The 16,530-nt window shown below is 35.4% G+C and overlaps 1 protein-coding gene across 1 annotated transcript; it reads left to right on the forward strand.

The window, feature by feature from the left end:
- Positions 1 to 11,843: 11,843 nt before the first annotated feature.
- Positions 11,844 to 12,635, forward strand: LOC123547012 (52 kDa repressor of the inhibitor of the protein kinase-like). Its single transcript, XM_053527475.1, has 2 exons — positions 11,844 to 11,980; positions 12,168 to 12,635. The coding sequence occupies exons 1-2, from the start codon at positions 11,885 to 11,887 to the stop codon at positions 12,633 to 12,635; spliced, it is 564 nt and encodes a 187-aa protein (XP_053383450.1). The 5' UTR covers positions 11,844 to 11,884.
- The last annotated feature ends 3,895 nt before the right edge of the window (positions 12,636 to 16,530 follow it).

Here is a 16,530-nt window from a genome sequence, read left to right on the forward strand (position 1 = left end):
AAGGTGAGCTATTGTGACTGGTTATTGTCCATCTTGTGTCGTCTGTCAACATTTGCCTTGTTAACACTCCAGAGGCCAAATTTGTGACCCCAGAGCTCCGGATAAGCTTTTGGTACAATTGGGTATTTACCCATCACTTTTTGCCTGAATTGGGTATTGGAAATCTGAATTGGGTTAAAAATAAAATCATTACCTAGCCTTTTCAGAAGTAACTGGGTATTTGCTAAAACCAATTGGGTATTTCACCAATCTCGCATACAACAGCCGAGTATTTTTTGCTTAAAGTATACATGGTATAATTATATCATTAACCAGGATTGAGTAACTATATGTACATGAAAGTACTTTGATAGCATCCTTCAAAGTTTAATTGACTAACTACATGAAAGTTCTTTGATAGCATCCTTCAAAGTTTAATACAAATATGTATTTTAAATTTTTATGAAATGTTATTAATTAAAACAGTACTGTCTCTTTAAAAATGTATTTAGTAATACATGCCTGTTATGAAGGTAAACATGTGTATCTTAAGTAATAGTGCTAAAGATTTTTTTTCTCCAATCATTCAATGTATTCTGAGATACTTTTGTTCGATACTGTTTTCTTATTCACTTTTATGCAGTCAGAGATCAATTCATCAATATCCCAAATGAATGGTACTGCCATTTTTCCAATAACTGCAACCTGTTTTGCGGTAACATATAACCAGTCAGTTGTCTAGCATTAGTAAGGTTATAACACACTCAGTAGCTGTTCTTCTTTATTCTGTATAAAATTGACCTATTTTATATGACCGCAGCACACATCGGGTAACTTACATTGTCTTAGAGAATATTGTCAGTGCTAAATAATAATCAATAGAAAAGTGGGGGTCATGTTTGATGCAAGAAAAATATTTTCAGTCAAATACACAAACTGCAAAATCAGCTTTAAAAAATGAAATCCCAAATTATACTGGTGGTGTATGATCTACGTTTCCATGAAAAATTTTGTCATGATGTTATTTCGTTATGAAAATGCTACCTACATGTCAAACTGTTTGCTATTTAGTGTCTGTATGCCTTAAAGTCTCGTACGCATTCTAGTGATAAGGAAAATGCGATACACAAGCAGTTTTTTTATGAATTGGGTATTAGGAATTTTTATTGCGTTTTAGTACGCACACTATGAATTCAATTGGGTTTTCTGCAATTTTAATTTCAAAAATACACACAGCTTATCTGGAGCTCTGGTGATCAAGTCTTTATGAAACTTGGTCACAATTTTAATCTTGATGATTTCTAGGTCAAGGTTGAAAGAGGGTCATGTCGGGTCAAAATCTAGGTCAGCAGGCCAGATCAAAGGAAAAGCTTTTGAACACTCTAGAGGCCACAAATGGCCACATTTGTGACCCAATATTTCTGATTCTTAAGCAGAATGTTTCTCTTGATGATTTTTAGGTCAGGTTGGAATCTGGGTCATTTGGGGTTAAAAACTAGGTCGCCCGGTCAAACTGAAGGAAAAGCTTGTGAACACTTTGTCTTGATGATCTCTAGGTCAAGTAGGAATCTGGGTCATGTGGGTTCAAAAACTAGGTCAGTAAGGAAGAATGGACTATTTACTTGTTTCCCAGATAAATCTGCTTATGTCTAGGTAAGAGGTCAATTGTTCATATTTCAAGGGTCTTAATAAAGGATTCTGTAGCTTATTTTGTAGAACCTCTTTTGTTCAGTTCCCTTCCAGTCAAATAAAAACTATTATAATGATGTATAATATTTTTGATACATTTTGACCATTAATTAGAAGCCTTTCAATAGCTGTAAGCATTGTTACATGATTGCTGATGTAATGTAAGTGCCTTAATTACTAGATCTGACCTGTTGTTTAATGTACAAAAATGACAGCTAAATCTTAAACATGTTTGAATGCTATAGTTTGTCATTTACTCTGTCGTTTGAAACGTACAATTTGTATGCATTGATTGAAATGAGAATAGACATGACTGTTTATGCATTTAAATAACAAGAATGATAACTGTATTTATCTCGCCTCCTACAAGATTCTTGCATTTCTGTTGGTCAATAGACGTCAAGTGGAGACAGGATATATTCCATTATCCTGCTAGTACATTTCAGATATGAATTTTTATTATATACATATATAAATTGTGTAAGAAATCGGCTTGTATTTCATAATCAAATATGAATAGACAAATATTCCGTATCGTACCTTTTAAATTCCGTATTGTACCTTCCGTATTGTATGCCGGACTACTTTCATAAATATGCATGACGCGACACATTTCTATAAATAGTGCACATAAAAACTTCACTAAGTTCCATTTAATATGGATAAACATTGAATATTTCGTTCAAGAACAAAACAAGAATCAAAATGGTAAAGGTATATAATAAAAGGGTCATTATAACAGTAGCTAGATCTGGGACTTTGTATTAGATTTTGCAAGGTCCCATCACACTCGGCGCTTGCGTGCCTCATGAGATCCGATCTGGCAAAATCCACTCTAGCCAAATACTGCATCCCAGATCAATCTACTGTTATAATAACCCTATTTGATTAAAAACAAAATGGCTGCCGTATCGCTAGCGTAATTGAATCAAGTTAGATTACAAGCTCCAGCTATAGATATCGATTCCGAGATAAAAAAATTAGTGTTTTCTTGCAGTTCTCATTTTTCTATCAAATTTAGGTTTGTGAAGTTAGCCGTAAGTAAACAGAAGAACCATAACTCTGTAAGGCACAGCCGTGATGGATTACCAGGTCAAATGTTGTTATTATTTGCCGGCTTCGGATTGGTTGAAGCATTCGTAGCATTCAACGAGACTTCAGCTGATTGGTTAAAAATGTGTTGCTTTGAATCATATAAATATTCTTAAAATCTGGAAATGTTATGTTTTCCGTGCATTTTGAAGTATTTTATAGCTGCCTGGCTATATATTTAACTCTGAAATTAGCAATTTAGTGAATTTAGTACTTGTTGGAATTCGCCATTAAATTCCATGCACAGTTCAGGGTGGTTGTCTTTGAATGGAAATAGAAAAAAATGGATAGGGCATGCCCATGTAAAAATGTTATTTTTTGGTGTCTGGAAGGCTATTTGACAGAGTAAGTGGCACCTCATGTGTCAACAAAAGTTTTGAGGGGGTCATACGGAGTCATTTCTTACAATGTAAGCCCATGGAAAAATTAATAGCAGTGTCTGACCACCAGGTTGAAAACTTGTTTGAGTTAAATCATCAAAAAGGAAAGGAATTAACATATTTGTAAGAAGCAGTTTATTGTAGGATCATTTAATCTACCTGCAAGGTAAAGGAATTAGCAGGAAACGGGACGAAAGCCAAAGTTCTGAGACATTTATGACCGTGTAATCTGATGATTTTTCGAAAGGATGGAACGTAAGAGTTTCTCCAAACCAGTTCATAACCTGTATAAATGAGCTTCTGTGTTTTGTGATTCAGTCAAAATACAGTTCATTTTTCATTTTATGGCTGGTGTTATCAACTACAATCAAAACATGATGACCAGAGAAGATTGCAGGATTCCAGTCTGACCTGTAAGTAGCTACATTAATATAAGAATTATAAATGTCAGTTATAGGGAGGATGTAAAGGGTAGTCAGCAAGATAAAATCATTACACTGCTTGTTACCTTCGATTGAGCCAACCATGAAATTTACAAACATTAATGCAGAACGACAATAATTTCACATTCTTTTGTTTTTAGGTATGATCAATGCAATAATTCAGGTTTTCCCTTGCTTTTTTAGCAGTGTTCGTTATAAATAGAAAAGACAAATAAGAGAAATAGTCAGCATTGCTCATAGCTGTGAAATTAGCAGAATCGGGTTCCTTAATTTAGGTATAGGAATGAAATTTTCAAAATTACAATATATCAATATGAAAATACAACAGGATTATAGCTGGGTCATTTAGAAACACAAAAAATCAAATCCAAACAAATTCCAATGGTAAACAAAGAAGTTATCACATTTGTGCAATGTACGTGTAGACCTCGATTTTACACGTTTTGCTATTTCTATGAAAGAAATGTTCCCCTAGTGGTCCCAAAGATTATGGTATTGTTATATGTTTTTTTTGCTCTTCAGTCAATATATTTGAGTGAAACAATGTATATAACACCCTTTTTATTCCAAAAATATATATTTACAACTTAGAAAAACATTTTTCCCTGTTCTTACCCCCACTTCAAATAAAACCTTAAATTAGAAGAAGTAGCTAAGCTCTTGAATATTCATTATATTCTATCTGTAACTTAAACTTGCATGATTTCCAGTGAAAAATATTGATAAGCAATGTAAATATGTAGGAAATAACCATTTAATAATGTTTTCTGTTTTCCAGAAATTAAAATAAAAAAGAATATGTAACACCAATAACAGAGTTCTACTGAAAAAAAAATCTACAGTTCACATTATTTTCTACAGCAACAGTAATGACACACTGTTGTTTTTTTCTGTACATCTGAATGATATGAGTCTATCTCTTTGTTAGGCACTAATGATATTAATAAATCCAAGACATGAATTAAACACTTCCACAAACATGTTTTTCTCAGTCAGTATCAGTCCTCGCATTTGCAGACAAAAGCCACTCTCTGGGGATGTTGAAATTCTAATCAACTGAAAAAAAAGAGAAGAAAATTAAGAAAACTGTTTTAAAGTAATCATTATATTTTATTAGAAGCATATTGTGACCAATGAAATTAAAGACCAGACGACATACCCGTTAAGTCTGATCTTGATCTGCACAGTTTAATATTTAGTCAGAAAATATACGGTAATTGTGAAAAAAAATGACTATAATCTATCAATTGTAATGACTCATTGCAACAAGTCTATTATACAAATTTAGCAGTGAAAGACTTTTAATTTAAAATATGAATGTCATTATTTACACATATATATTTTAATTTATTAAGAACAGTTAACATAAAATAGTCCCTAAAAATACAAGGTGTTTTGAAATTTGCTTGTTCGAGTCTGTTAGTACATTTTCAAGATTTTATATCCATTAATTAACAGAAAAATCTGCAAGAGATAGAATTTACCATTTAATATTATATCATAAATATTATGGACCATAAATGGAAAAAAACTTATTAAAGTAAAACTATAACTGTTAACGTTTCTGGCAACTTATAAGTGTACACATTATCATCTCCTTCATAGATTATGTTATAAAAGTCCTTCCAGATTTACAGAGTGGACATGAAATTGCTGACAGACAGACAGACGGATACCGGCATCATAACATGTCCCTTTGGATGTATAAGAATAAAGTATATTTAAAGGCAAATTTATATCTGAATTTGCATATATTTGGATAAACAACTTTTTTTTTTTTAGATTAATGCAAATTTAAGTATCTTTTGCCACAAAACATGACCTCTTCCATTGAAAAATGGTAAATAACACACTATGCTTGAATCCACTGTAGCCTCCTACCTCTTGAGGTTGTGGGTTTGAGCCAAGCTCAGACAATGAATCTTCCTGGTAGAGATAATGGTAATAGATAGTACAGATAAACCAAGCTTGATAAATTAACTGTCTATCACTGATACAGTGTAAATGGTGCTGAAAGACAACACTAGACCACTGCATAAACAAACTATATCACATAATACTTACATTTTTCGGCAGTTAGCCTGAAAAAACTGAACCAACTGGTACTACACAAATACAACAAGGAAGATAAAAGTCTGAAAGAATAATAAAATTAAAGTATAAAAAGATTGATATAGTACTGTTTAGTTATACATGTAGTACGAATTTTCATTTTACAATTGATTAAGTTAATTCTAAAGATTTTCTTTGTTTGAATAATTGCACGTATCCTTGACATTGTTGTATATTTGTATTTTGCTTGAATGTTCTTGAAAGACCAGGGCTTTGCTAAAGGAACGGTCATTATGATAAAAAAAAATGTTGAAAATACAAAAATGTATACAAAAAGCCTTTTTGCCAACGAAGAGAATATATATACAAATGCATGACAGACATTTTCGCTGTTGTGAGAATTAATACACTTGTATAACATAAAATTCACCATTTACAATATTCAAGTTCAGTCATTATCTTTAAGACCGCCCGCTTAGCTTTGTAGGTAGTGTTGGTCTACAGATCGCAGGGTCGTGAGTTTGATCCTCGGGCGGGGCGAATGTTCTCCGTGACCATTTGATAAACGACATTGTGTCTGAAATCATTAGTCCTCCACCTCTGATTCATGTGGGTAAGTTGGCATTTACTTGCGGAGAACAGGTTTGTACTGGTACAGAATCCAGGAACACCAGTTAGGTTAACTGCCCGCCGTTACATAACAGAAATACTGTTGAAAAATGGCGTTAAACCCAAAAAAACAAACAAACAAAGGTTATTTTTTAAATGGGCCTTTACTATAATTGATATGTTCCAACTTGGATTAATTTTTGTTTGTTCTCTCTTATTTTTAGCTCACCTGTCACATAATGACAAGGTGAGCTTTTGTGATCGCGCAGCCTCCGTCGTCCGTGCGTGCGTAAACTTTTATTTGTGACCACTCTAGAGGTCACATTTTTCGTGGGATCTTGTGAAAGTTGGTGAGAATGTTCATCTTTATGATATCTACGTCCAGTTTGAAATTGGGTCACATGCAGTCCAAAACTAGGTCAGTAGGTCTAAAAATAGAAAATCCTTGTGACCTCTCTAGAGGCCATATTTTTCAATGGATCTTCATGAAAATTGGTCAGATTGTTCATCTTGATGATATCTAGGTCAAGTTTGAAACTGGGTTACGTGTGGTCAAAAACTAGGTCAGTAGGTCTAAAAATAGAAAATCCTTGTGACCTCTCTAGAGGCCATATTTTTCAATGGATCTTCATGAAAATTGATGAGAATGTTCACCTTGATGATATCTAGGTCAGGTTTGAAACTGGGTCACGTGCGGTCAAAACTAGGTCAGTAGGTCTAAAAATAGAAAAACCTTGTGACCTGTCTAGAGGCCATATTTTTCATGGTATATGTATGCAGGTTGGTCAGTATGTTCATCTTGATGATATCTAGGTCAGGTTCGAAACTGGGTCAAGTGCGGTCCAAAACTATGTCATTAGGTCAAATAATAGAAAAACCTTGTGACCTCTCTAGAGGCAATACTTTTCATGAGATCTTCATGAAAATTGGTCAGATTGTTCACCTTGATGATATCTAGTTCAATTTGAAACTGGGTAAGGTGCGGTCAAAAAAACTGGGTCAGTAGGTCTAAAAATAGAAATACCTTGTGACATCCCTAGATGCCATATTTTTGAATGGATCTATATGAAAGTTGGTCAGAATGTTCACCTTGATGATATCTAGGTCAGGTTTGAAACTAGATTACATGCGGTACAAAACTGGGTCAGTAGGTCTAAAAATAGAAAATCCTTGTGACCTCCCTAAAGGCCATACTTTTCATGAGATCTTCATGAAAATTGGTGAGAATGTTCACCTTGATGATTTCTAGTTTAAGTTCGAAACTGGGTCATGTGCCTTCAAAAGCAAGGTCATTAGTTCAAATAATAAAAAACCTTTTGTCCTCTATGGAGGCCATATTTTTCAATGGATCTTCCTGAATTTTTATCTTGATGATGTCTAGATCAAGCTCAAAACTGGGTCACATGAGCTCAAAAACTAGGTCACTTTGTCAAATAATAATAAAAAGACGTCATACTCAGTTCAAAACTGGGTAATGTGGAGACAGGTGAGCGATTCAGAACAACCATGGTCCTCTTGTTTCAAATTACAGATTTACAGATGGAGGAACGTTGAGTTGAATTAGCCATAGTTGAATGTTCCAATAAAGCTTTCTGTTCGGTACTGTTTTCTGTGTTGCCTGAAAACCACTCGTGCAATTTTATGCAAATTGTGTTTTCCGCAGAGTCCTGGATATCTCAATGATGTTATGTTGCTTTGGTTTACTTAGCAGTTGATCTTAAAGACCTTTGGACTGGAACAACTTTATGTTAATTCCTTTTTAAGTCCCCGCCACGAGTGGTGGTGGTGGTGGTGGTGGTGGGGGGTTTATAAGAATGGTCTCCATCCGTTTGTCCTTTTGTCCCTCCTTCCGTCTGTCGATAACACTTTCGTGTCCGCTCTAGATCTCTTAAACCCCTTTAAGGATTTTTATGAAACTTCAAATGATCACCTCATCAAGGCGATGTACAGAACTTATGAGTCAGCCATGCCGACTGATGGTCAAGGTCACAAAGTTTGAGCCTTCCATTTTGTGCCCCCTCTGTATCTCCTTAACCCCTTGAAGGATTTTCATGAAACTTTTGTCAAATGATCAGCTCATCAAGACGATGTACAGGACTTACAAGTCGGCCATGTTGCCGCAAGGTCAAGGTCACAACTAGAGGTCAAATGTTTGAGCCATGGTGTGTCTGCTCTGTATCTCCTAAACTCCTTGAAGGATTCATAAGAAACCTGGGTCAAATGATCGGCTCATCAAGACAATGTGCAGAACTGTTGTGTCAGCCATGCCAGCTCAGGGTCAAGGTCACAAAGGTTTGAGCTTTCCATTTTGTGTCAACTCTGTATCTCCTAAACCCCCTGAGAGATTTTCATTAAACTTGGGGGAAATTATCACCATCATGATCATGTGCAGAACGCATGAGTCAGTCATGTCAGTTAGAGGTCAATGTCACAGCTCAAGGTCAAGGGTTTACCCTTTCAATATCCATAACAGTGGCGGGAAATTTAGCTGTCTTTCAGACTGCCTTATTCAAATATTATAGTATTTGCCTTGTGAAAAGTAAGAATAATATGATTGTTTCTAAAAGATGAAAAATTTGGATTTATATACATGGCTTAAATACGACTTCTATAGTGCATCGACTAGCAAGCACAGTGTGGTTGTTCTTAAACTTTTATCATGCTGAACACGATTGATTATGCCTTCTGTGCAGTCTGATCAAGATCTGCACCGTTTGCTTTTCAATTGGTAACCTTTTAGTAAGCACCCCATCTAACAGTTAATGGTACTATTCAAATTGAAAGATGGATAGAAATTTAGCAGGATAAGGGTTAATAATTGATATAAGAATCAAGCACTTAAAGGATGGATGACCGAGGATCACTGTTGTTTGGATTCATTGTTCCTTTTTAGGTTAGGGAACTCTCTAGGCAGTGTACACCGATATGGAAGTCATCCATTGACTGATACTGGAATTCTGGCTTGTACACCGATATGGAAGTCGCCCATTGACTGATACTGGAATTCTGGCTTGTACACCGATATGGAAGTCATCCATTGACTGATACTGGAATTCTGGCTTGTACACCGATATGGAAGTCGCCCATTGACTGATACTGGAATTCTGGCTTGTACACCGATATGGAAGTCATCCATTGACTGATACTGGAATTCTGGCTTGTACACCGATATGGAAGTCATCCATTGACTGATACTGGTATTCTGGCGTGTACTTCGATACGGAAGTCATCCATTGACTGAGAATTCTGGCGTGTACACCGATATGGAAGTCATCCATTGACTGATACTGGAATTCTGGCGTGTACATCGATATGGAAGTCATCCAATGATTGATACTGGAATTCTGGCTTGTACACCGATATGGAAGTCATCCGTTGACTGATACTGGAATTCTGACTTGTACACCGATATGGAAGTCATCCGTTGACTGATACTAGAATTCTGGCTTGTACACCGATATGGAAGTCATCCGTTGACTGATACTGGAATTCTGGCTTGTACACCGATATGGAAGTCATCCGTTGACTGATACTGGAATTCTGGCTTGTACACCGATATGGAAGTCATCCATTGACTGATACTGGTATTCTGGCGTGTACTTCGATACGGAAGTCATCCATTGACTGAGAATTCTGGCGTGTACACCGATATGGAAGTCATCCATTGACTGATACTGGAATTCTGGCGTGTACACCGATATGGAAGTCATCCAATGATTGATACTGGAATTCTGGCTTGTACACCGATATGGAAGTCATCCGTTGACTGATACTGGAATTCTGACTTGTACACCGATATGGAAGTCATCCGTTGACTGATACTGGAATTCTGGCTTGTACACCGATATGGAAGTCATCCGTTGACTGATACTGGAATTCTGGCTTGTACACCGATATGGAAGTCATCCGTTGACTGATACTGGAATTCTGGCTTGTACACCGATATGGAAGTCATCCGTTGACTGATACTGGAATTCTGGCTTGTACACCGATATGGAAGTCATCCATTGACTGATACTGGAATTCTGACTTGTACACCGATATGGAAGTCATCCATTGACTGATACTGGAATTCTGGCTTGTACACCGATATGGAAGTCATCCATTGACTGATACTGGAACTCTGACTTGTACACCGATATGGAAGTCATCCATTGACTGATACTGGAATTCTGGCTTGTTGATTCCAGTGTCCAAGTTCACGTTAATGTGAACTGATAACATGAAGTCCATTTTAAATTTCTATTTTTAATATTGTTTGTGCAGGTAATAATTTAATTTTCTCGGATCACACATTTACAGACTAGCACTTTGACTTCGACAATATACTCTCCAACGCCTCAGTGGGAATGGTCAGGAAAGGGTTAAAAACCTTAGAGGTGTTCTTAATTTTATAAGTTTCTGGTGTTTAATGTTTGAATGATAAGGTAATTCTTGCAGTCTCAGAAATTCTGATGTCTGAAACTTATGTAAAATAAATATGTATAGTTAATCCAAATCCAAGTTTAACTATTTTTAATTACAAAAACGAATTACAGAAGCATGAAAGCTGTGACAGTTTTTAATATGATAATATAAAAATATGGTAACGGTAATACTATGTTACAGATCTCTCAAAGATACAAGCGTTAATTCCCTTAAAACAGTTTGTATGTTACATAGAATTTTTTGCAAACATATTGTGAGTATATACCCAGTAAACACCTGACGTCGTACAGACGTTGGTTAGACGTTGGATTTTGGTCGCGACGTCGGCGACCTGAATCCAACGTCATATCCACGACGTCTAATAGACGCCAGACTTAGACGTCTAGAAGACGTTGGAATTAGGTTGGATAGAAAGTCTGATAAATGTTTTTAGTTATAAAACTAACTGGTATAATTTTGCTAGTATAGTTTAAAGATACTTACTGGTTTTCATAAAGGCCTGGACATGCCCTTATTAATAATAGTTCATTCTCACAACAAACATTATATTAATTATGTTACAATATCGCATGAGATTGTCTATTTTCGGAGACGGATTTTTTCACGAACTTTAAACTGTTCAAGATAAAAATGCATTCTATACACATGTATAAATTATTCTAAATTCACATAGATCTTCTCTTCTACACATGTTGTCTATTAGTCACACATTCGCGAGATAAGCCTGCATCGGTTTACACAGTCTTCCTGTAATTTGATATTTACTGGGATAAGATAGAGCAAGTTTATAAATACTTTACACAAAGGGAAGGATCCGCAACGTGAGTAACAGATTTTTAAAAACTATACTTATTTTAAAAGTTATACTGATTTATATTCCGTATTTTTTTTTTAAAAAATTGACTTATTTTTGTTTGTTACTTTAAAAAGCAATTTCATTTAAATATATTTTATGAAGTTAATTATAGAATTTTTTTTTTCATAGAATTTAAATTCTTGCATACCAGACGGGGATTTCCGGTATTTTTACCGGTGCTGGAAAACTCCATCTTACACCACCCTGGGGTGTAAGATGACTCTCGTGCTATACTCCGTATCGACAAATTTTATCACGTGACCCGAAACAGGTAAACAGAGAGTTTCCCAGCCAGTGTATTTATATACATACCGCATGTATACATTGCAAAGATTATCTAGTATTATCTTGAAATCATGGTGTTTTACTGCTGTGTTCCCAATTGTAAATCTTCAGGATTTGATGAAAATATATCAATGCATAAATTTCCAAATGATGAAAGGCAAATTAAGGTAAGAAAGCTATTTCATATTTTTTATTTATAAAAATAGTTCAGTGTTCAAAATATTAAGATAGAAATGTTGCTTGTTTAAAGAACATACAGAATTCATAAAAAAAAATCCCAGCTGCTGTTACAAGGAAAAGTGAAGTATTGTTAAGAGTGCCTTCTGATAAATAGTGTTTTCTTTTTAATTTTAGGTGTGGAAAGACAGGATACGTAGGTCAGGGTCATCGGCTACAAAGGATGACTTTAGAGTAACAGCCAGCACCAGAGTCTGTTCAAAACATTTCCAATCTGTAGACTATGTTTGCCCAGATGCAGCAAAGAAACGTTTAAAGTGTGATGCAGTTCCGTCTGTTTTCACATGGATTCACACACCAAAGCGGAAGTCACCGAGAAAGAGAAAGTTTGAGGACAGCGATGAGACAGACACTGCATCAGAAGGCGAGGAGAGAGTGCATCAGGAAGTACAGGCTAATATAGTCATGCCGTGTACTCATAGATTCTCAATGAATAACATCGTACATTCCAATCCTAAGCTGAATTTGTTACGTTTTTATACAGGCTTTGCAACTATTGCAGTTTTCAATACCGTTTTAGAACTGATTGTGCCAAAGAAGGACCGATCGAAGTTCAATAACATACTGGGATCGACGCAAAAGTAGTTCATACACATCTGGAGCTGAATATTTTGAAAGTGACTATGAAATGTCAGAAAGTGAATGCAGTGATGAAGAAGATTTTGATGCATCTCAAGCATCCAGGACTTACAAACTTTCTTTGGAGGATGAATTCTTACTGACTATAATGAAACTTAGACTGGGGTTATTTAACAAGGACTTGGCAAACCGTTTTCAAATTTCGTTATCAATGGTGTCAAGAATTTTCAATACATGGATAAATTTAATCTACATAAGACTAGGTTCTATGAAAGTTTTTCCTCATCGTGATATAATATCAAAACATATGACACATGATTTTAAAAAGCAGTATCCAAATGTAATGCTAATTATTGATTGCACTGAGTTAAAAATACAAATGCCTTCTTCGTTAGTACGAAAGTCACAAACGTATTCTGACTACAAGTCGGCAAACACATATAAAGGCCTCGTTGGAGTAGACAGTCGTGGAGGAATAATGTTTGTGTCACATTTATACACTGGTGGAATTTCAGACAAAGTAATTTGTCAACGCAGTGGTCTCTTTGATTTGTTAAAACAAAAAATAGAGACTGGCGAATTAAAACGTGGAGACGGAATCATGGCAGATAAAGGATTTACAATTGCAAACGAATGAACGAGATAGGTCTCTGTCTAAACATTCCTCCGTTCCTTGGAAAAAGAAAACGATTGTCTGCTGCAAATGTACAGGATACACATGTAATAGCTCATCATCGGATACATGTTGAAAGGGCCATAGGAAAAGTTAGAAACTTCCATATATTTGACAGAAGATTACCTATTAAATCTGCTGGTGTTGTAAACCAAATATGGACTGATTGTTGCCTTTTGTCAAATTTCCAGGACCCTCTTATTGCAAAAACTTCAACTGACGATGACTAAAGTACTCACTTAAACGTCCGTCTGCTCGTTTTTAAGATAAGGCACTGCTGAGTTGACGTAAAATTGAGCAAGCTTTGGGAAAATTCTTGCCCACACGTTTTTGTCATAAAATATACGTTCTACAAATAGTCCTTTGTTCGTGAAAACAACAAAGTCGCACCAATTTACACCGGCTATTGCCATCTGTCCAGTCACTTGGTAGAAGTAACTATGTGACCTTTTTAAATGCAGCTCCTCGTCCCTTATTTCAAGACAGAAGTCTGTATTTCTTGCTGCTTCCGCGGGTGTAGTATTTCTATATTTATATGGGCACTTAATTTCCAACAGCCCGAAGTGATCATAAGATGACCTGTCTAAAACTTTGCCGTCTGGGGAAGCTCCAAGATAAGGACAGCTTGGATTTATTAGGAGTCCTGTGCGAAATACTGACACATTATGTTTACAATTGTTTTTCATTTTTTTAGTGTACAATTTTCGTGCAGTATCTTCTTTATCTCTGCCATGTGAAATTGATTTTACACTTGATAAATCTTTGCATGTAAATAAATTTTTGACAAAAGCTTCACTTGGTTCACTTTTTCTATTTATAACGTCGCCAAACTTTGATGCTGTAAGTCTATTTTTACGCATCTCATGCCATAGTTTATTCTGAGACTGATCGATAGTGATTTGTTCAATCTCCTCAGACCTGGCTTTAGTTACGTCCAGTGATTGCAAGAATGTTTTGCTTGTTTCATCAAGTTGAGTTAAGTCTATGTTAAGACTTGAATTTGGTACAGGTATATCAGGGAAGCGAAGGTTGTCTTGCAAAACAATATCACCTTTGCTGGGAATGTACGCTGAAAATTCAGACTTAGAGCTGTGATAGTCTTGGAGTTGATAGCTGAGTGGGGAACCAGTAGGAACTTCTCCAAATAATGTGTCAGTTGAGTGTGTTGTTGAGTGGTCTTTAGTTAAATACACTATAGGAATGTTACTGTTGCGTGCTCCAACTATTTCTTGTATAGTAGCTACCTCCTCTTTTGATGGTGCCAAAGTTCCTTTACTTTTTTTGCACGCCCGTCATACAAATAACATTTCACAGGTTCCCTTTTACGTAGCTGTCTGTCAGTTGCTGCTTTGGCAAAGGTGAGCTTCATTACTGGTTCTGGTTCAATTTTGTCCCCACGTGGCTTATGCCATATTTGGCTCACTTCTGTACATGACATATCTGCTGGGATCTCTGTCATTCTCTTGCTACTCCAGTGATTCACATTGTATAACAATGCAATTATATGGTTGCAAACTCCTCCGGTTCTGAAAGCATAAATGAAATCATATAATTAGAATTTATTTGATAATATTCATTATTCTTTTAGTGACATTTGTTTGAAAACTTCAGTATAGTTTTAATGGAATACAAGACAAAATAATTCACACACAAAATCAAATTAAGTTTCAATCATTTAAAAAAGTACATAATTTTCACTCACCCAGCAATACAGCTGCATTGTCCATCAAGAACATTTGATTCTTTTAAACATATCTCTGCCGATAATATATGTGGCAATTCATTTTTCTTCTGACTTCGCCAACATTTTGCTTTGACAAGAAATTTACTGTCTGTTTTACAAACAAAAGCATCATGTACATAACTTTCAATAAAAAAATTGTATCCTTTTTCAAATGCCCTGTTTTTTCCTCTTACTTTTATATAATCAGCAATTTGTAAAATAGTAAATTTTGGAATTTCATTTAATTTTTTACTCCAATTCAAAGAACTACTAGAGGCCATTTCTGTAATTTTCTGTAGAATATTGTAAAGACTGAGATTAATTAGGATTCTGTGTAGGTTGAGGGTCTAATTGTTTATTTATTAGCAAGTGATAAGAAATAGATTAACTGTGGTTATTAATCTGACATGGTTGTAAACTCATTGTAGAGGCATTCTCTCTGCAGTGTAGTGAGAATGTTTACCTGTTTCAGATCACGTGATAGGGCTGTCGATACGGAGTATACATGACGTATTACGAACTACATATCTGTAGAAGATTTATGTAGTAATTTATATTTTATTTAAAAAACGGAATAAAAATTCAATACCTTGACAGTTCCTATTAGTTCCTGATAGTATATTTCTCGATTCAAATCACGTTATTTTATCAAAAATTCATAACGTTACGCTGCAACTGATAAAACAAAACCGGAACTAAACATTATTTGTTTTGAAACGTCATGACGTCCTTCCTGTTTACGGACGTTGGTTTCCCGCGTTTTGTTTAAATACACTGCTATAAGAAATAGTTCTAAAAAGAAAGCCGTTCTATTGATTTTATTTTTATTATTATTTCTTGAAATCGATATGCAAGAAAAACATTCTGTCACTGGTTATAGGTGCAGATGGAAATATCCGGCTCTCGGGCAACTGTTTAGGCGGTAACTCGGCAGGGAGCCTCGTTACCGCCTAAACAGTTACCCTCGAGGCCGGACATTCCCATCTGCACCTACAACCAGTGAAAGAATCTTATAATATTACATATTTGTTTGGCACGTATTAATTATGCTCTTAGTAATAGCACTAGTATATTTGTATATGTTAAATAATGAAACTGTCAAATTTTATACATTTCAGGTGGAAATGTTGGCGGAGTTGAAGAATCATACAAAAATGACGAAACTTGAAAGTTTCAATTACTGCATTACTTTTTGGACTTATTGTATTAGACTTACGTCGCCATAATATGAAATAAAGATGATAAAATACATGTGTTGATTACTTGTTTGATTGCAAATTACGTTGAAAATTTGGTCAGATTTTGGTTGAAATGTGGTTAGATTTATGTTGGAAAATGGTCGGATTGCGACGTCTAGCCAACGTCAGGATCCGACATCTAAACGGTTTGCAAATCCAACCAAAATCCAACGTTAATCCGACGTCGGGGTCCGACGTCTAACCGACGTCAAATGCCTGGGTATATTCCACTCAACCGAAACCGCTCTATTAAAAGTCCAAAATGAA

The sequence above is a fragment of the Mercenaria mercenaria genome, chromosome 16 (assembly GCF_021730395.1).
Source record: "Mercenaria mercenaria strain notata chromosome 16, MADL_Memer_1, whole genome shotgun sequence".
Taxonomy (NCBI): Eukaryota; Metazoa; Mollusca; class Bivalvia; order Venerida; family Veneridae; genus Mercenaria; species Mercenaria mercenaria.